The sequence below is a fragment of the Podarcis melisellensis genome (genome assembly GCF_964234715.1).
Source record: "Podarcis melisellensis genome assembly, chromosome: 9".
Taxonomy (NCBI): domain Eukaryota; kingdom Metazoa; phylum Chordata; class Lepidosauria; order Squamata; family Lacertidae; genus Podarcis; species Podarcis melisellensis.
This window is the reverse complement of record NC_138541.1, coordinates 50,977,975-50,997,663: the sequence shown is the minus strand read 5'-3', so window position 1 is coordinate 50,997,663 and position 19,689 is coordinate 50,977,975. Positions and strand designations below refer to the sequence as shown.

Sequence of the window (19,689 nt, the reverse complement as noted above, 5' to 3'; positions counted from 1 at the left end):
ATGCAAGACCGTTTCCATTCTACTGCAGTTTGCCTTCTGCCAAAACCTGTTATTCACTGTGCTATCTGCTGTGGCAAAATTATCTAACAAGCATAATTTATGTGACTATGTAATGTACATAAATTACGCTGTCATGATGTTATTCCATCCCCTTCATTGCAGTGCAAATGACACAATGCAAATGGGTGTGTGTGTGTGTAATGAATTCTGTATTGTTTGCAGACTGAAAGCAACAAGAACAACAAAACCGATCATATTCACTAGATGATTTCCATAATTTAACACTGGCAATTTCCACTGTTTCCATCAGAATTTATTTATTTTTTAGTGTCATGTTCAGTTGAAATGTTCAGGGGGTAGGCAGCAAAGCAGTTGAATTTACACAGGTAACAAACAGCAATAAAACGAGTAATGGGTAAGAAATGGAAGCAGACACACAATGTAAACTTGTAAACAACTGTTAACTAGAGCTGGGTAATAGCTGTATAATGCAGCATGTATATGTGTATACATTTATGAACACTTTAGCCTACTGGCCATTTCTACCTTAGTTCCCTTAGCATTAAAGGTTCAGTCTCTTTTCTGGAACACTCCATGTTTCTGACATTCTTGGTCAGGTCACTTGCACTAAAATAAAAGTGTTTCTGTGTGTGTGTGTGTGTGTGTGTGTGAGAGAGAGAGAGAGAGAGAGAGAGAGAGAGAGAGAGAGAGAGAGAGAGAGAGAGAGAGAGAGTGGACAACAGACCACCATGTATAACGATGCATGTCTGTAAAATCCATTAACATTCACTTGGAAACATTGCTCAAGTAAAGTCTTGTGTGCTTTTTGAACAATTTACTTAGATACCATCCTCAGGCAAAATCACCATAGGATATAACACTTGATCTAGACTGTAAGGGACCTTATAACGTAATTGGGCAGGGGCAAACCAGAGGCTAAGCAGGAGCAAATCCTCCATCCTGTCTGTATGCTTACAAAACATAGGTCTAATTTTTCTCATATATTCAAGGTCTTTAAATATTGAAATGAATGAGTTTTTTTTAAAAAAAATAAGCATACAGTGGTACCTCAGGTTAAGTACTTAATTCGTTCTGGAGGTCTGTTCTTAACCTGAAACTGAGCTTAACCTGAAGCACCACTTTAGCTAATGGGCCCTCCTGCTGCTGCCACGCCACCGGAGCCCAATTTCTGTTCTCATCCTGAAGCAAAGTTCTTAACCCTAGGTACTATTTCTGGCTTAGCGGAGTCTTTAACCTGAAGTGTATGTAACCTGAAGCGTATATAACACGAGGTAGCACTGTACTGCTAATCTTCTTTAGGATTAAGGAAAGTCAGCTAGTGGCAACCTAGGCTGAAGCCTACAAATTGCAAAGACAATTGGAATAACCCATCATTGGAATAATCATCTGCTTCTAAAATGCAGCTGTTGGCCTGTAATAAGCAACAACACAATCTTGGTTAAAAAAATGAAGTCCAGGAAGGGTTAGGCAGTCTGAAACAGTTCTAATGCAAGGGGGTAAGGAATTTCCCTGAGGGTTCTTATTTTAACTTATTTTAACTTATTTTCTCTTTTTCAACTGAATCCAGATGCCTTTATCAGGACGAAGAATCAGTTCTCCTACAAGGTCAAGTTGATCACGTCGCTGTGCACTTTCAACAGAGAAGCGCCGTAGGATGGTGGCTAAAATAGTCTTTTCTTCCATCTGTGCAAAGCGCTGACCTGCAGAGGAATTGGAAAGCAATGACAATATACAATTAACTAGAGCAATAATACATATTTATTATTATTCAACATGAGTCATGTGATGTTGAGGTCAGGTTCTCAGATTCATTTTTAAATCCTTAAACACTTTTCTGTAATTATACAAAACCACCAAACAAACACAGAGAGGGTGAGGCAGCGGAATTGCAGTAAGTGAAAAACTGGAAGGGAAGGACTGACAATATTGATGTAGAAATAACTTTAGACTGAGGTGCATTCACACTATACATTTAAAGCACTATGATACTGTTAACAAGTCATGGCACACAGCCCCCCCCCCAAAGAATCCTGGGAACTGTAGTTTGTTAAGGATGCTGAGAGTTATTGGGAGATGTTGATTCCCCTCACAGAACTACAATTCCCAGAATTCTCTAAACAACTCGTAGCACCCTTAAACTACAGCTCCTAGGATGCTTTGGAGGAAGCCAGACTGTTTAAATGGATATGACACTGCTTTAAATGCCTAATGCCAATGTCTAAATAATCTTCCCCTTTAAACACTCCCTGCCACTGACTGATTGCCCTTTTTTTTCCTTTCCAGATACAGATTTTTGACTCTCATATGTACCAATACAGTTCCTAGGCCCAGCGGAGAAAGGCACGTATGCATATGGGTGCCGTCCAGCCGCGTTCTCAGGGAAAAACCTCTCGGGTCTGAATTCCTCAGGCTCTGGGAAGACATCAGGGTCTCTGTGCAGCGCAAAAGGCAGAATTAGGGCATCTACCCCCTTTGGTACCCTGAATCCTCCTGCGAAAAAAGAGCAGATATTGATTAAATTAGCCTTGAGCTTATGGCTATAGCTCATCAAGCCAGAAACCCACTTGGACTACTTACTAATATAACATTCTTCACTCAGTTTGCGAGCAAAAAGTGGAACAGAAGGGAAAAGGCGAAGAGCTTCTTTAATAACACAATCCAGATACCGTAGTTGCTTCATGTCGTCCATTGTGACATGACGATCAGAGTTCCCTTATAAAACCAGTGGCAGCGAGACAAACATGTGTTATTTATAACCAGCAAAACATGCATCCTAACACTGAAGTTCTTACAGCTATTTTACATGGTGATGGACCAGGGGGCAAGTTTAGGTCTAGATCAGTTACTTCTATAATTCATTTCTGTGCTTATTCTCAGGAAGTTAGCCTGGATAGTTTTAAGTCAGCACACGTTCCTAAGCCATGAGTTATGATAAAACAATACACTGACTCATCAAGACTTCCTTTTTGCTAACAGACACTGAAGCTGTGAAGACCACAGCACATCTTATATAGGAATCATAGAATTAAAAGGGACCCTGAGGATCATCTAGTTCAAACCCCTGCATTGCAGGAATATGCAGCTGTCCCATACAGGGATCAAACCTGCAATCTTGGCATTACCAGTGTCATGCTAAACAACTGAGCTAACCAAGGCTGGGCTAACTGAGCTGCCCAAGGAGATCTGGTTAAGAGAGCTACACCAATGGATGGTCATTACTGGGTGAATAGACAGGATCATATGCATCATGGATTCTATCTGCAGAATGATGAGTAAGCCGAGTCAGTGTAGGCCCCACCAGAGAGGTTTCTTGTTTAAAGCTGTCCTCTGAGAGCTGGAATGAGGAGACTGTGGCCCTCCAGAAGAAGTTAGTGGAGTATATATCCCACCTTTCCTAAGCACTGGCCATTCTGGCTAAGGCTAAAGCAAGTTGGGGTTCCAGGAATGTCTGCAGGACCATAGGTTCCCCACCTGATTTAGAGCAGTGGTGGGGAACAGGAACTGACCAGGGGACCAGACCCTTACTCTTCTCAGTACAGATCAATTTTGAAAGTTGGTGGGGCTGCCCACCATTCAAAGTTCACTGGATCTTGCTGTAACCCCCAACCAACCAATTGGCAATTACAGAAATCTCCTTTGATGCCTGTTTGCAGACGCTGCATAGTTTCAAAAACTACATCTGCAAGCAGACATTTCCCCCCTGTAGACAGCATTGCTCTCTAGGAACTTCTTGGGGCAACCAATCCCAGCAGTCATTCTCACTTTAAGCTCCCTCTGTAACCACAGCCTTACCTATTCCAGACTCTAAGTCACATATTTTTTTTTATTTTTTTTAATATTTTTTATTAAGGATTTTCTTGTTTTACAGAAGTGTAGTGCCTCGTATTTTTTTTTCTTCTTCTTCCACGTAGCGTTTTTACAAATCTGTTTCATTTGTTGAGGCATTAGGGGGAGAAGAAAAAAGAAAGAAAAAAGAAAGGGGGTGGAGAGAGGGAAGCTGGATGGGGGTGGGGTCGGGTGGCGGTGTTTCTATTATGTTTAATGTATGTAGAGTTTGGTGTCAGCGTTGCTTGTGTTGTTCACTTGTGTTCCTTTGGTGGTGAGAGAGGTTGGGGTTGGCCTAGGGTGTGATTGTTTGCTTGTGATTGGCTGTGGTGATCTTTGTTTTCGTGTGTGAGTGAGGTGGGTGGGTGTTTTGGATCAGGTTAGCCATATTGATTTGTATGCTGTTGGTGGATTATTGTCATTGTCCTGTTGGGCTGTGTATGTGATAAAGGGGAGCCATACCGGGGTGAAGGCGTCTTCTTCTGTTTGTCCCCGTGTCAGTTTCAGTTTATTAGTTAATTTTTCTAGTAGGGCTGTTTCCCATACTATTTGGAACCATTGGTCCATGCTTACTCCTGACAGGTCTCTCCAGTGTCTGGTTATGATGTTTCTGGCTGCTGAGAGCAGGTGGGTTATGAGTTCTTTGTGGTGTAAATGGGCATTGTTGTCTTGGAAGATGTTTAGTAGGGCCAATTCTGGGGTGATGTCTATTACTTGCTTAGTTATTTTACATATTTCTTGTATGGCTGTTGTCCAGAATAGTTGGATTTTGGGACACTCCCACCACATGTGGAGGTATGTGCCTGTGGAGGTGCACCCTCTCCAGCATTTTGGTGAGGTTCCTGGGTGCATTAGCGCTAGTTTCCTTGGTGTTAGGTACCACCTGTAGGTGAGTTTCAGTGTGAGTTCTTTTCTTTTCGTTGATATGGATTTAAAGGGGGGTTTAGACCACATTCTGGTCCATTGAGTGGGGTTAATCTCATAGCCTATGTCATTCTCCCATTGTTTTTTGATTGCATCTAGGGCATTTGCGGGATTTTGGAGTAGTATTTTGTATATTGCGGATACCGTCCCTTTACCGTTTCCCTTTGTTGTTAGGAGGAGGTTTTCGAAGGTTGTCAGGGGCCTAGTTGCTGCTGATTTTACTGTTGGGTTGTTTAAGAGGGCATGTAGTTGGTGTTGTGTTAACCAGGTCATTTGGGTGTCTTTTAGTTTGTCTTGTATTTCTTGTGTTGACAAGGGTTTGTTATTTTTATAAAAGTCTATTAGGCGATATAAGCCTTTGGTTCACCAGGTTTTTGTCTGGAGGTTTTGTGCTGCATGGTAGAATAATGGGTGGTGCGCCAGGGGAATTAGTGGGGATGGGCTTGGGGATAGTTTGCCTATTTGTGTTTTCCATGCTTTGAGCATGGTCTGTGTGTACCTGTTAAGCGTTGTGGGAATTTTCTTTAGTTTGTTTGGGAGGAGTGGGTATGTTGTGGTGCAGGTGTTTTCAATTGTGTCCCTCTCTAGGTGTACCCATTGTTTTGTCTCATCTTCTAGTATATATGGGATTATATGGCGTATTTGGTTGCCATTGTAATATGCTTCTATGTTGGGGATTCCCCATCCTCCTTCTGAGGTGGGGAGGTGCAGGTATTTGGAGCTTATTCTTGGTTTTTTATGTGAGAAGATGAAAGAGTGTAGTTTTCTCTGCCAACTGCGAAGTTGGGTTGAGGGGATCCAGATTGGGAGGGTTTGGAATAGGTAGGTTAGTTTTGGGAGTGTGATCATTTTGATCATGGCTATTTTGTCTGAGAGAGTGAAATTCATGTTATTCCATCTCTTTAGGTCTTTGTTAATTTGTCGCCACAGGCGCTTGTAGTTGTGGAGGTACAATTTACTGAGGTTTCTGGTTATTTGTACCCCTAGGTATCTGAACTTGGTGTGGCAAAATTTTATTTTGGTGACCTTCGTGAGTTCTTTTTGGGTGTGAGGAGGGGTGTTAAAGCACATAGCTTCTGACTTTGTAAAATTTACCTGTAGGCCCGACACCATTGCAAATGTGTTGAGTTCTCTGATTAGGGAGGTTGCTGTGCTTATGGGGTCTGGTGTTGTGACCATTAGGTCATCTGCAAAGAGCCCTAATTTATAGGTTCTGCCTTTTATTTCCACTCCCTTGATGTCTGTGGCTGCTCGGATGCGGATTGCTAAGGGCTCTAAGTCACATATGACATCAAGTGTGCAGCAGGTGGGTGTGGTTTGAGGAAAAACAGCCTCCTGGGCCTAACTGGGGTCTGTGCTGGGCCAAATTAGGCCCACAGGCCAGAGAGTCCCCATCTCTGCATTAGAGGAGTCAGGTGATACTCATGAGCACTTACCTAGAAGTAGCCCTGCATTCTAAACTTACCCAGGCTTATACCCACAGGAAAGAAAGACTCACCAAAAATTTCATCTAATTCATGGTGAACTTTTCTTTGGGCTTCTGGATGACGAGCAAGCAAGTAAATACACCAGTTCATGGCAGCAGTGGTAGTATCATGACCCTTGGAAGAAAGAATTTAAGAGGTCTAACATGTTCTCACAAAAAACAGAATTCTTAACCATTATAATGGTGGTCCAGTCTAGGGCCCAAACAAGCTAGTTCAAATCCAAAATTGAAAGACACCAGTCCCATACACAATAGTAAGTCTTTCAAAATTTAGAGTATATTGGGAATACCAGCTGCCAGGGAATCTGCCAGGCCTGTTCACTTCCCAAGTGCCAAAGGCAAAATGACACTCCTGAGTCACTCCCGTAATCTGAAAAGATCTTGTTTGAACAGCTAATAATCCTATCTAGCAATAAGACAGACATATAAACTGAAGCTTTGCTTCTAAGGTGCTACTTCATTCTATTTATATCCTGCCTTTCCGGCTCTCACACAATTCCAGAAAATGTCATAAAAATTAACAATAGAAAATTTCATACAAAAACAATTTGTTGTATAAAAGCATGCTTCCTTTGTTGCTGATTACTCCATTGTAACTCACCCCAACAACAAATCCCTTCGGAGCTGCCTCCCACAAGACAACAGGCAGATCCCTCTTGTCTTGTGGGTGCCCAGTGAAGACCTTCCTTTCTCAACAAGCATTTTAAGTGGGGATCATTGATCCTGGTCTACATATGGATTTGTAACTGTTTTATATGTGATGTTTTTAAATTGCTTGCATTGTTAAACAGTTCCAAGATATTTTAAAGGAAGGACTTCATAAATGGAATTGAATAATTAGTAAATAAGCAAGCATGCTTCAGTGCCTTTATAACCACCAGAGGGCAAATACACAACAATACTGCTAATTTTTTACCAGTGGATAAAGTCACAGTTTAATTATATTCAATGAACTACCATTAACAATCTGTCTGGCAACTGTGTGAGAGTTGCAACCAAACCAGCCACGCTCCCCTAAATCTGCCTCTGCGTTGGCAGACCAACTCTGCACAACAAAGACGTCTGCAAACATGGCATGAAGGCTGGCAATATCTGCTCTTGCAGATGACTGCAGTGCCTGGAGACATAATAATAATAATAATAATAATAATAATAATTTATTATTTGTACCCCGCCCATCTGGCTGGGTTTCCCCAGCCACTCTGGGCGGCTTCCATAGAAACCAAAAATACACTAAAATATCACACATTAAAAATTTCCCTGAACAAGGCTGCCTTAAGATGTCTTCTGAATGTCAGGTAGTTGTTTATCGCTTTGACATCTGATGGGAGGGCGTACCACAGGGCGGGCACCACTACCGAGAAGGTCCTCTGCCTGGTTCCTTGTAGCTTTGCTTCTCGCAATGAGGGAACCGCCAGAAGGCCCTCGGCGCTGGACCTCAGCGTCCGGGCAGAACGATGGGGGTGGAGACGCTCCTTCAGGTATACTGGGCTGAGGCCGTTTAGGGCTTTAAAGGTCAACACCAGCACTTTGAATTGTGCTTGGAAACGTACTGGGAGCCAATGTAGGTCTTTCAAGACCGGTGTTATGTGGTCTCGGCGGCCGCCCCCAGTCACCAGTCTAGCTGCCACATTCTGGATTAGTTGTAGTTTCCGAGTCACCTTCAAAGGTAGCCCCACGTAGAGCGCATTGCAGTAGTCCAAGCAGGAGATGGAGCATGCACCACTCTGGCGAGACAGTCCGCGGGCAGTAGGGTCTCAGCCTGCATACCAGGTGGAGTTGGTAGACAGCTGCCCTGGATACAGAATTGACCTGCACCTCCATGGACAGCTGTGAGTCCAAAATGACTCCCAGGCTGCGCACCTGGTCCTTCAGGGGCACAGTTACCCTATTCAGGACCAGGGAGTCCCCCACACCAGCCTTCCACCTGTCCCCCAAAAACAGTACTTCTGTCTTGTCAGGATTCAACTTTAATCCATTAGCCTCCATCCATCCTCCAACCGCCTCCAGGCACTCACACAGGACCTTCATCACCTTCACTGGTTCTGATTTGAAAGAGAGGTAGAGCTAGGTATCATCTGCATATTGATGGACACCCAGTCCAAACCCCCTGATTATCTCTCCCAGCGGCTTCATATAGATGTTAAAAAGCATGGGGGAGAGGACATAACCCTGAGGCACCCCACAAGTGAGGGCCCAGGGGTCTGAACACTCATCCCCCACCACCACTTTCTGAACACGGCCCAGGAGGAAGGAGCGAAACCACTGTATAACAGTGCCCCCAGCTCCCAGCCCCTCTAGACGGTCCAGAAGGATGTTATGGTCAATTGTATCAAAGGCCACTGAGAGATCCAGTAGAACTAGGAAACAACTCTCACCTTTGTCCCTAGCTCGCCGGAGATCATCAACCAGCACGACCAAGGCAGTTTCAGTCCCATGATGAGGCCTGAATCCTGATTGGAAGGGATCCAAATGGTCCGCATCCTCCAGGCGTGCCTGGAGTTGTTCAGCAACCACGCGCTCAATCACCTTGCCCAAGAATGGAAGATTTGAGACTGGGCGATAGTTGGCCATACTGGCCGGGTCTAAAGATGGTTTTTTAAGAAGCAGTTTAATGACCGCCTCTTTCAGCGGATCTGGGAATGTTCCCTCACAGAGGGAAGCATTCACCACCCTGCAGAGCCCATCGCCCAGCCCTTCCCGGCTTGCTTTTATTAGCCAGGATGGGCAAGGATCAAGGAGACAGGTGGTTGGTTTCACGCGTCCAAGACAGACAGGTTGTGCAACCACAGCAGTGACCAGAGGAGGAATGACCACTGGGAGAAGCATAGAGAGAAGAAACACCATGGTGCATCTGCAGCAGTGCAACCAGATGCTTTCATGTGCCCCAGCTGCAACAAAACATGTCTCTCCCGTATCAGTCTCTACAGCCACCACAGGCTCTGCAACCTTCCAACAGTTTGACTTCACCCCCAAAGGGACACACCTCCAATGTCTCCCAAGACAGATGGATGACCACCAAACTACCAAGTCATCTGATAGAAAGACCCTTAACGTCTTGTCTTTGTTCAAAGACCTTCACATACATTAGTTTGTTGTGATCCTTTAAATAGGGGAGAACAACCACCACTCTTATACAGGGCATTCTGTACCTCAAACATGAATGTATCCACTTCCTCTCGAATGTCCAGGTAGTTCATCTTATTCCCATCATCATCAGTGGCATTCAGAAGCATATCGAGAAAAGCTCTCCTGACTTTGCGCCTGCTTTGCTCACCAGTGCTGACAGCATCGCTTCTATGCTTCTCCTGGTTTTTTAGTTCTTGAGCTTTTTCTGCAATAACCTTAGACAGTCAAAACAAAAGAAAACTCATTCATTTCTCAGGTTGCATAATCCAATGTGTGTACTCCCTGCAGTGTCATATAAAGTGATAAGCTATCTCTGTTGCACCCTGGACCTAGCGAAGTGCACTGCGCTGACAAGGAAAAAGAGGAATATATCCAATTGCACCCAACTTGTCTAAAGCGCCCTATGGACACTGCCATGGGCAAAAACCTACTTCTGGGTAATAAAATCAGGATACAAGGCATTTCAAATATCTCTGTAAAACCTGTCTGGATGTAAATGCACTGCATGAAAATGGATGCCTGACTGAGTAAATCTAATGAAGGTCATCTAATCCCTTGTATCAAAAGAATTCTAAGTGACAACTCCTCACAGAGACAGTGATTTTAAGCTGAAATCTTACCTGCATTCTGAATTGGGGAAAAAACCCACTAGGGAGAAATTGGTTTCTTAGCAGAGCCTACCTTACAGGCATGTGGTGAAGATAAAATGGGAGGCCTCACATACACCCTGTGAACAGGCCCTGAACAGGACTCTTGAGCTGGGAGAGCCACAATTGTGAATATTAGCAGAAATCACTTTGATATTGGTGTCTATAAAACATCATGCATGAAGAGAAAATGCAACAGCTTACATTATCAGTAAAGTTATGAAGTATCTTCAGGGTCCTGTGATGTTCTCTTCCTTGTGGGAACATGAGGTACAAAAGGTCAGACCAGAACCAAGGAGATCTCTGCCTTTTATGAATCAGATCAGTCATCCTAGGGTAACAAGCAACAATACTTTCTAGAAAAGTGCTGCAAAGTACAGCAAAGAGCCCAGATTTCTTGCAACTAGGCTGTCATGTAAAGAGGCAGAGAAAAATAGTTTAAATGTGAAACAGATATGCCATGGCATACAGCTATTGCGCCTATCACCTGCAGGGCTAATGTGGCTTCTACATCAGCATTCAACCCACAGAGAGGCCCAGTTTCTGCTACCCAGATCCAGAAAAGAGGTGCAGAGAGGAAGCTCATACAAAGCAGACAACAACAACAACAACAACAACAACAACAACAACAACAACAATAATAATAATAATTTATTTATATCCCGCCCTCCCCAGCCGAAGCCAAGCTCAGAGCGGCTAACAACAGTAAAAAAATAATACAACATTCTAAAATCATTTCCTTTGAAGGCTTATCATGCAGACAGTCAAGTTAAAGCTGAAGGTTGTCTGCACCATGGAAGGGAAAGAGACTTTTTCTCCTAGTATTTGCCTCCATTGAAGGAGGGCAGGACCTGCAGCCCTCGAAATGTGGCTAGAGTCCAACTACCATCTCTATTTCCTGCTGCTGGAATAGATCATCACATTGACACCTACCTGTAGACAGCTTGGACATACTCGGAATCCTTATTGTGTTGTGCTCCTATGTTCTTGCCCATAGCTGTTTCTAGGAGCAGGAGAGAAAGAAATCAATTAGAGAATCATTTGCCTACAAACCAAAGAGTGAGACATAAAATGAACACAGGGAGCAACCCTATATCAAGTCATACTGACTTCCAATGGTTTTCCAAGTTTCAGAGCCAGGATGTTTCCCAGCCAGGATTTGAACCCAAGACCTGCTGCACTCTACCACTGGTCAGTTCATAGTCAACTGTGTCTTGTACTAACACAGCACCACTACTACAGTAACTGTATCCAGAACTTCTCATTTCCTCCCATAGTATTGTGTGTTTGTGTCCCAATCATGACCTGTATTCAGGCTGATGGCAAATCAACAATTATTCAAACTGATCACAGTCTGTTATTTTATTTTCCAACTCCATCAGTGTATATTTTAAATCCCTGTTCTCTACTGGATTATTCAATCAGCATTTAAATGGATAACAAGCTATTTGTATTATGTAAATGTGCCCAATTTAGGAAGCGAAATGTAAGTAATATTACTGCAAGGTGAACAACTCTTCTGGTCAGATCTCACAAAAATGTCCATTCGCCCAACAAATGAGCAAGCATCGTTAAACCTCATTCACTGCAAAACTTTGACAGCAGCAACTGCATTTACCACAGATTACATCAAGGGCACACAATGTGATGTATAAAAAACAATCAAATGGCTCCTTGTCCACATGCTTTTCAAGTTTCTGAACAAGGATATTGGCTTGTTCATTCATCACTTCAAGAAAATCATCTAAGATGGTGAAATGGAAAGTGGGCGTTAACATTTTCCTTCGGGACCGCCATTTGCTTCCAGTGCTGCAAAACAAAGACTTAAATATTATTTTTCTCTACACAAACAAATTTCAAAACAAAATGCATGTAATGTCTTCAAGCAAAATCAGCCATACAATATTGCAGTGCTCTTGTTCAGGTTTCCAGTCACTTCATTCTGCCTTGCCTCCAACTGGTCATTTCTTTCTCTAACATTCAGCCAACATTCCACAGTCACTGAGCATGCTCAGTCCTCAATGAGCTGTTTTCCCTTGGTTTTTTTCTCTGTTCCATCCAACACAAAAAGATTTGCTCTTGCGAACCCTGGGGTTCCCCTGAACCTGCTGAGACCACCCTTGTTTGGGCTACATAAAGGTGTCATTTTGACCACATAAGGACCAGTGCTCGGTGAAATGAGATCACTAGTATGATATATGATGATGTTCATGCACTAAAACACTTTTTCAAACCCCCAAGTCATGGCTCTAAAATGCCAATTCTGGTTTTATCAGTTAAGAAGAGTCCCCTCTTAAGGCTTTTTCCTCCCACACTCTTATCTCTTTCCCGTTCCAGATACCAGGCAGAACTTCCAGTTCACTACCTCAGTGCCATGGAAGACTTACATTTCCAGACTTAATACAGTCCTGAACTTTACTGTTTTGGAAATTCCTTCCTGTCAAAACATCTATTTCCAACTTGCAACATTGCCTATTTCTCAGCAATTGGTATTTTAGACAGATAAAATTACCTCAAACCATCTACTGCTTCAGGAAGCATGTGCAGATTCCCTCAACCAGTTTTATGCTCCTTAACACAGGGGTGAGGTTCCAGTTTTGCCCATGAGGCCATTTCTCAAAAACCAGGCTCACTTTCCCCTCACATGATGTTGGACAGCTAGAGACATGGCTGTAAATGAACCATCAGCAGCCTAAAAGTCAGTATTAATCAGCTGCTTGGTCCTGTCTTCAAGCCCACTATAATAAGCTACACTACTGTGTTCTCAGTGAGGAACTCCACAGGGCAGGTGACCTCTGCCAAAAGCAGGTCTTGAAGTCAGCACCAATTGGCTCTTCAATACTTCTTTTCATGATTAAAAATTAGTTAGCACAGGTACTGAAAAGGAGGGAAATGGAGCAGGACTGCACCTGAAGCCCCATCTCCAAAGTCCACACAATCAGCAAAGCATCTGAAAGGGGCCTCCCATCTGCAATAAACACCTCTGTGCACAAGAAGAGATCCTTTTCACACAATCAGTGGGATGTTGGTGGTATGGTCTATGATCTCAGTCTGGCTTCCACCTTCATACATTCATTAAATGTGTGGGGCAGGCCTTGAGAACAGGACTAATAGCTCAACCAGTGCCACACACTCCACCTACACAAGGCGTGACAAAAGGGTACACTGCCTCACCCATGTTCTGGGTTGTTTTTGATTTACCTTGTTAGAAGTCCTGTGCCCAGCCAAGGATGCAAAAACTTGTAGGGATCAGATTTTGTAATATGCTTAGAGCTACTCAATACAACCTGCCAACAGAAGAGAAGGGCATAAATTACAGTACTGACTTTGCCCTTCTATGCTATCTGTTCAATTTGTCCTTCAAAGTAAGTCAACTATCTGAAACAGATTCTATTTGAGTTCAAAGTCACTTAGTGATTTAGTGGGCTTGACTAAAGTGGTTTGCAAGGCAGGTTTGTTTTATCTTTATATTCCAATGTTGATTATGCCCCAAGGTATGACAAATCCTGAAATCAGAAACTATATTCTCTAATCTGCATGCAAGTTAGGTTCGTTAGAGACTAATGGAGCTTTCTCCCAGATAAGTGTGCATAGATTTGCAAAACACACACTAGCAATAAAGCCCCATGAGACTCAATGGAACCTATTTCTAAGGAAATTTTCACAGGATTGCATTGATAGTACCAGGCTGAAAATGAACTTTACTTGGATACACTGAGCAATGTGTACAGCTCCATCTATCACCATTTTGATGTCTGCTCAGATTATACCAGGTCACCAGATGAATGTCAACATTCTTTCCCTATTTTCTCTCTCTCCGTGCAATAATCCAAGGCATGCATATGACAGATTTAGGATTTTTCTCACAAAAGTCTTTCATGACATAATAATGCCAAGGGTCAACCTAGAAAACCACTACACAACTTGCAGTCCACTAAGGTAAGGTAGCAAGGTGATGGATGATGTGTGTGAGGAAATGTGAGGGTGGGTGTTTCTACAGTTTTAGCAGGCACTCTGGCCCTATTCACCACCCATTCCAGCAGAGGAAGGGGGTGCGGTGGGTGTAGTCTGCCCCGAGTGTCACCACTGAGGGGGTAACAAAATGCCAGGCGGCACTCACCGTGGGGCCTGCAGTTCACCCGAGCCACACGTCTCTCCTGGGAGAGACACGGTGGCTTGGCGCGTGCAGGCTCCACACTGCCCAAACAGTCCGCCCGCTGCCTCCCCCTCGCCCCCCCAGCTGTAGGGCAGCTGAGTGGGATAAGACAGGCAGACTCCAGATCCCCCATGGTGCTCCTCACCCCTATGGATGGCTTGTCCTGCCCCTGGGTGCGCCTCCCCAGGAGCCCGAGCACAGTGGCGGAGCTACATGCTGCAGCCCCCAGAGTGGAGAACGGGTGGGGGCATGGCTGGTGCGTGTCCCAGGGGCGTGGTGCACTGCCTGAGGGGCGTGGCGCATGTCCCGGGGGCATGGCGCACCACCCACGGGGGCATGGCACACAGCACAGGGGTGTGGCACACCGCCCGCGGAGGTACAGCATGCGTCCCGGGGTTGCACGGCATGCGGTGTGCATCCAGGGAGGGTGTGGTGCGCATCCTGGGGAGCGGCCCCGATGGCACCCCTTCCCTTAATGGCACCTGGTTGGACCACTCCCCCACCCCCACCTTCATCCACCAGCGCCTGAGCGGCTTCCTCCACCACTGGCCCCACCCACTGCTGACATGTACCCATTGACAGTTTAATCCCCACGAATGCAACCCTGGGTGGAGGGGAGCGGGAGAGATTTCTCCTGCCCTGCTATGAAGAGTAACAATGGGAGACTCACCTCTACAGTATCTGGATGATATAATATTAGAAAGGGCAATGGCCCTACCCAAAGGAGTAACAGTGGGATATTCCGCAACATTTCAGTGGAACGTATCACCTGAGAAAAGGCACCTGGAAAAAACATGCATGCAGTTTGAAAATGAGAAAGTGAATGATCCCACATCCATGCTACTTGTTCTCATGAGAACAGCAACCACTCTAAGCTAAGATTAATAGTTACATAGCAGGAGACCCTTCTACCCAAATTAAGATTGCAAGAGATGAGGGGCAGATTCCAGCCTCCCACCTCCTGATGTTCAAAGAGAACAATTATGTGAAAGTCTAAGACTATAGTTTACATTTGCTTAGAATTCATTTTGACCATATAAATGATCCCCATTTATGAGTGGTTCCATACAAAGGGATGATTCCACATGATTAATGGGTAGTGGGCCCCATTCTAACATTGCACCGGGTTGCTTGGCTCTGTCCTCCAACCTTGTAACATATTGGGAGAACATTTGAGGGGAGAGCCCAAAGGCTTCCAGTTACATTGCAAAGCCAACTTTGCTCTTGATACAAGGCAAGGTGTTGCAGTCTTGGGAGCAGGCAGAGCAGCACAAACGTGTTTCCCTTGACTTAACCCTTGACTTAGCATTGTTGATAAAAAGCTTCCTGACAATGACACCTTGTGTTGGAAATACCTGAAGATCCTGTTCAAATGTTCTTCTTAACTAATTCATTCCTGTTTGTTTGGTTTTTTTAAAAAATAAAAAGTAATCATGTGTAGAAAATCTAAGTAGGACAGGAAACTGCTGTCGTTTCTTGCTGCAATTATGTTTACTGTCCCTTTTGCGGAGTTTTAATTATGCCATTGTGTTTTGTCATAGTTTCATATTGTGACTGCCCTGGGGATATACAGTTTCATGAAGGGCATGCAAATGACATAAACCTATGGCATGCAAATGCCATAAACTGATTGTTCAAGAGATATCTAAAAGTTTTGCAGTTCAACTCCTATGGGTCATGCCACACTATCTTGCAGCTTGCCTGTAGCTCGGCCCAAACGTGCAGCTGTGAATACAAATGAACAGGGAGGGCAGAGGTTGTCAATGTGGTGCCTGTGGGTGGCCATGTACCCACAAAGCCCTTCCTGGTACCACAAGGTCCCCTTCTCTCTCCCCCCCCCCCCGAAATTTGAAAGGATTCTGCTGTAGCCGATAAAATAGGGGTTGGCACGGAGGTGGTGCCCACAATAACCTCTCCATTCGGCAAATGGGTCCATGGGTCCAAAAAGGTTGGCAACCACTGACATAGTGGCATGAAAATGCAGTACCCCCACCCCACTCACAGTTCATTATCTACACAGGGCTTGTGTTCAGTACTGTAATGGAGAAGGGGCAACCTTTTGAGATATTTCCAACATGCCTTAAACAGGTTTCAGGCAGCCTATTAGATTTGGTTGGGATGTGGAGGATAATTACTTCCAATATCACCAGAGCTGATTATACATGCTACAAAATATGGACTTCATACTACAAAAGATAATTGGCTCCAGTATGATTTGCCTTCATATAATGGAGTTCTGAGTACTTCCTCATTACCATGTTTGCTTTAGGCTTCAGGATTTCTTTAAATCTAACATTTTAGCTCTTTGGGGAACCACCAAGGATCCTAAACAGAGCATTCAGAAAAACTTGCAAACTCATTTTATGCCACCCACAACACTTCCTGATGCTGCCTCATTCTTCAATCACATGAGAGTTTCATCCTTCTCTTTTATTTCCTCCTTATTTTTTGAGATTTTTTTTCCTTGGGTGTGACCTGTCCCCTCTCCCCCCCCCCCCCCGCTTTTCTGTATAGTTTCATCTGGAACAACTGAAGATACAGTATCGATTTATTCGATAATCAATTAATTGACAGTTGTGCTTTGAAAAAATAAAAATCAACCTGCTTGCTTGCCTTTTTTAATTCGCGTAATACACTCACACAACTGCGGTAAACAGACATTGCACAAAAGAAAATGACTGAAGTACGTGTCGGTCGGAAATCCTTATTGAAATAAAGAGCAGAAGAAAAGGCAGAAGTGGGAGATGAAGTGTAGCGCGGCGCGGGTTTGCTGGTTCACAGAGCTGCCTTTCTGCGCTGCTTGCGCGCATCAGCTGCCCGGAGGAGAGGGAGGAAGAGGGCGCCTTTACCTTTCCGATCGCGGTCAAGGAGCAGCGCATTGCCCAGCAGCGGGTACCAGGGACGGATCCCCGGGATGTGCTTCAGCTCCCTGTATTTCCAGTACTGGTCGAGCACCAAGCGGGCGAGCAAGACAGCCAGCAGCGTGGCGAGCGCGGCGAGCAGAGCGAGAGCCCAGGAGAAGAGCCGCGCGCCCTCCGGAGCCATCGCCCAAAAGCCCATTGTCGCCCAGCGCGGACGGCGTCGCTCTGCTCCGGGAAGCGGAACGTTTTGCTGAGAAAAGAAGCCCCGGGGCGAGAGGAGGAGGCGGAGCCGGCGAGGGGCAGGACTGCAAGAGGGGAGAAGGTCACGGGAGGGAGAAGCGGGCAGGGCAGAGAAGGACGGGGTGCGCTCTTTCTCCGTCGAAACAGGATAGTGGCATGGAGGTGATAGGCGAGGATAAAAGGAGCGGGCATTTCTCAGTACAGTGGTACCTCGGGTTACATATGCTTCAGGTTACATACACTTCAGGTTACATACTCCGCTAACCCAGAAATAGTACCTCGGGTTAAGAACTTTGTTTCAGGATGAGAACAGAAATCGTGCTCCAGCGGCGCAGCAGCAGCAGGAGGCCCCATTAGCTAAAGTGATGCTTTAGGTTAAGAACAGTTTCAGGTTAAGAACAGACCTCTGGAACAAATTAAGTTCTTAACCCAAGGTACCACTGTACAGTTCTGGAGGTGAGGTCCGTTCTTAACCTGAAACTGTTCTTAACCTGAGGCACCACTTTAGCTAATGGGGCCCCTCGCTGCCGCTGCACCATTTCTGTTTTCATTCTGAAGCAAAGTTCTTAACCTGAGGTACTATTTCTGGGTTAGCAGAGTCTGTAACCTGAAGTGTATGTAACCTTAAGCGTCTGTAACCCGAGGTGTTGGAAGTTCTTGTGGCCTCTTGCGAACCAAGATCTCAACACTGATAAAGGTGATTCCTTCACATATGAGTGTCATCTGTTGGTCTTTGTTTTCTCTTTACATTTGATAATGCCTAAACAGTTGAATAAATTAAAACTGGACAAGTCTTGGCATACATGAGTACCATAATAGCCATGGGCGTTGCCAGGATTTATGTTGGGGGGGCAGCTGCCATGGGCGTAGCCAAGATTATTATTTTTTGGAGGGGCAGGACTTTTGTTGGAGGGCAGAACCGATGTGAATAGTCAGTTAAGTATTTCTGTTGTTTTCCTTGATGGGGAGCTGCCCACCTCCCGCTATGCCCATGATAGTAGCTTAAAACTCTGCACTGTCTTGGGTCTGCCAAATAGCACAGACGTCTGGTCCATCTGGCTCCATATCATCTAAACAGACTGGCTGCAATTACCCAAGGTTTGGGGCAGGAACCTTTTCCAGACCTATCTGGAGATGCCAGGATTGAACCTGGGACTCTCCCATTGAGCTACAGCCCTTCCTCAAGTTCCACATAGCTGATAGCCGGGTATTGCCCTCATTTTGCAGAAGTCCTAATCCCTTTACTACCTCACATAGATGCTGAGGCAGAAGATCTGTGGAGCAGTATGACCACATCCACTTCTACACCTTCTCCTTGCACTTACACACCCATATACACAAGTCCAGTGTGTCAGAGCACTTTTATTCACAATTTAATGCAAAAAAACCTAAATTTCTGGTGTGCACTTGAACCCCTCTCATCATATATAGTAACTGTCTGGGAGCAGCCTTTATCTTCATCCTAGAAAAAGAAAATGTTTCAGATGGAGCTTTTGCTCATATAAAGGTCAAGAGATGGGGAAGGCGCCGTCTGTTAAATTTCCACCTGTCAGGCTGTTACTATGCAGAGAATCAGGCATAAAAGAAAAAAGAAAACATAGCAATGCTATTATTGCCATAGTTTTCTCACCTCATCTGTCGAAAAGACAGCTGTGTAACTTTAAAAATCTCTACTTACGCAAGCAGTTGGGACAGATTGTAATCTTCACCCTAGATCCAAAAAGCCAGCAGAGTATTTACCCAGTGCCAGGAAATCTTGGATACATCCATGCTTCGGAACCTATTTAATCCTTATCTCTCCCCCTCTCTCCATGTATTAAAAGTTACATAGGGTAGCCATAAGATGGTATTATCCCCATTTTCAGCTGCTATGTGTCATTGGTGGTGTGGCACCAACTAGGACAGCACAGGAGTGGCATGTGTGGTCAGAAAAGGACAACAACTCCAAGGTGGGGAGCAGAGGCAGACTGGGCAGTGACTCAGATGAGCAACCCATCCCAGCAATCCGAAGCATCCCAGAAGGGAAGGGAGAACCAGCAGTGCCCATTGCCACATCACCTCCAGAGCAAAATATTTCTATGGTAGTTGAGGAGCTGACCAGCCAATCAGTGGAGCTAGCTGGGTCAAAGGTGGGGAGATAGTTTGGGGGTTGGATTAGAGTCCTGCCCAGTGTCAGGAATGCTTGGACACAAACATCATGCTCTGGAATCAATTTAATGGATGATTCGTGATTTCTACCTTAATCTCTTAACTTTAAAAAGTAAACTAAAAATATTGGCATACCTGCATTTAAGTGAGAGGGTTGATTATAGTCTGCAAACTTCTTCTTGATTGGATACTGCCACTCCTTTATCCAAAGCAATGAATCATAGAGCAGACAAAAGGTGGCTTCTCAACACC

General features: G+C 44.7%; 1 protein-coding gene across 1 annotated transcript; it reads right to left on the bottom strand.

The window, feature by feature from the left end:
- Window positions 1-340: 340 nt before the first annotated feature.
- On the bottom strand, window positions 341-17,293 carry LOC309378420 (cytochrome P450 4V2-like). The gene is made up of 11 exons (XM_081926544.1): window positions 17,038-17,293; window positions 14,859-14,971; window positions 13,234-13,319; window positions 11,651-11,841; window positions 10,966-11,035; window positions 10,237-10,363; window positions 9,409-9,600; window positions 6,269-6,371; window positions 2,599-2,733; window positions 2,332-2,511; window positions 341-1,721 (listed from the first exon to the last, which is right to left on the bottom strand). Exons 1-11 carry the CDS (start codon window positions 17,246-17,248, stop codon window positions 1,561-1,563), a joined length of 1,569 nt encoding a protein of 522 aa, XP_081782670.1. The 5' UTR covers window positions 17,249-17,293; the 3' UTR covers window positions 341-1,560.
- Window positions 17,294-19,689: the final 2,396 nt, after the last annotated feature.

Excerpts from the sequence above, each read along its gene's own strand:
- LOC309378420 (XM_081926544.1), bottom strand. The coding sequence starts at position 17,248 with ATGGGCTTTTGGGCGATGGCTCCGGAGGGCGCGCGGCTCTTCTCCTGG. Across the intron at positions 11,842-13,233 it reads GGCACAGGACTTCTAACAAG|CACTGGAAGCAAATGGCGGT; the intron begins GTAAATCAAAAA and ends TTTGTTTTGCAG. Across the intron at positions 2,512-2,598 it reads GAGTGAAGAATGTTATATTA|GAGGATTCAGGGTACCAAAG; the intron begins GTAAGTAGTCCA and ends CTTTTTTCGCAG.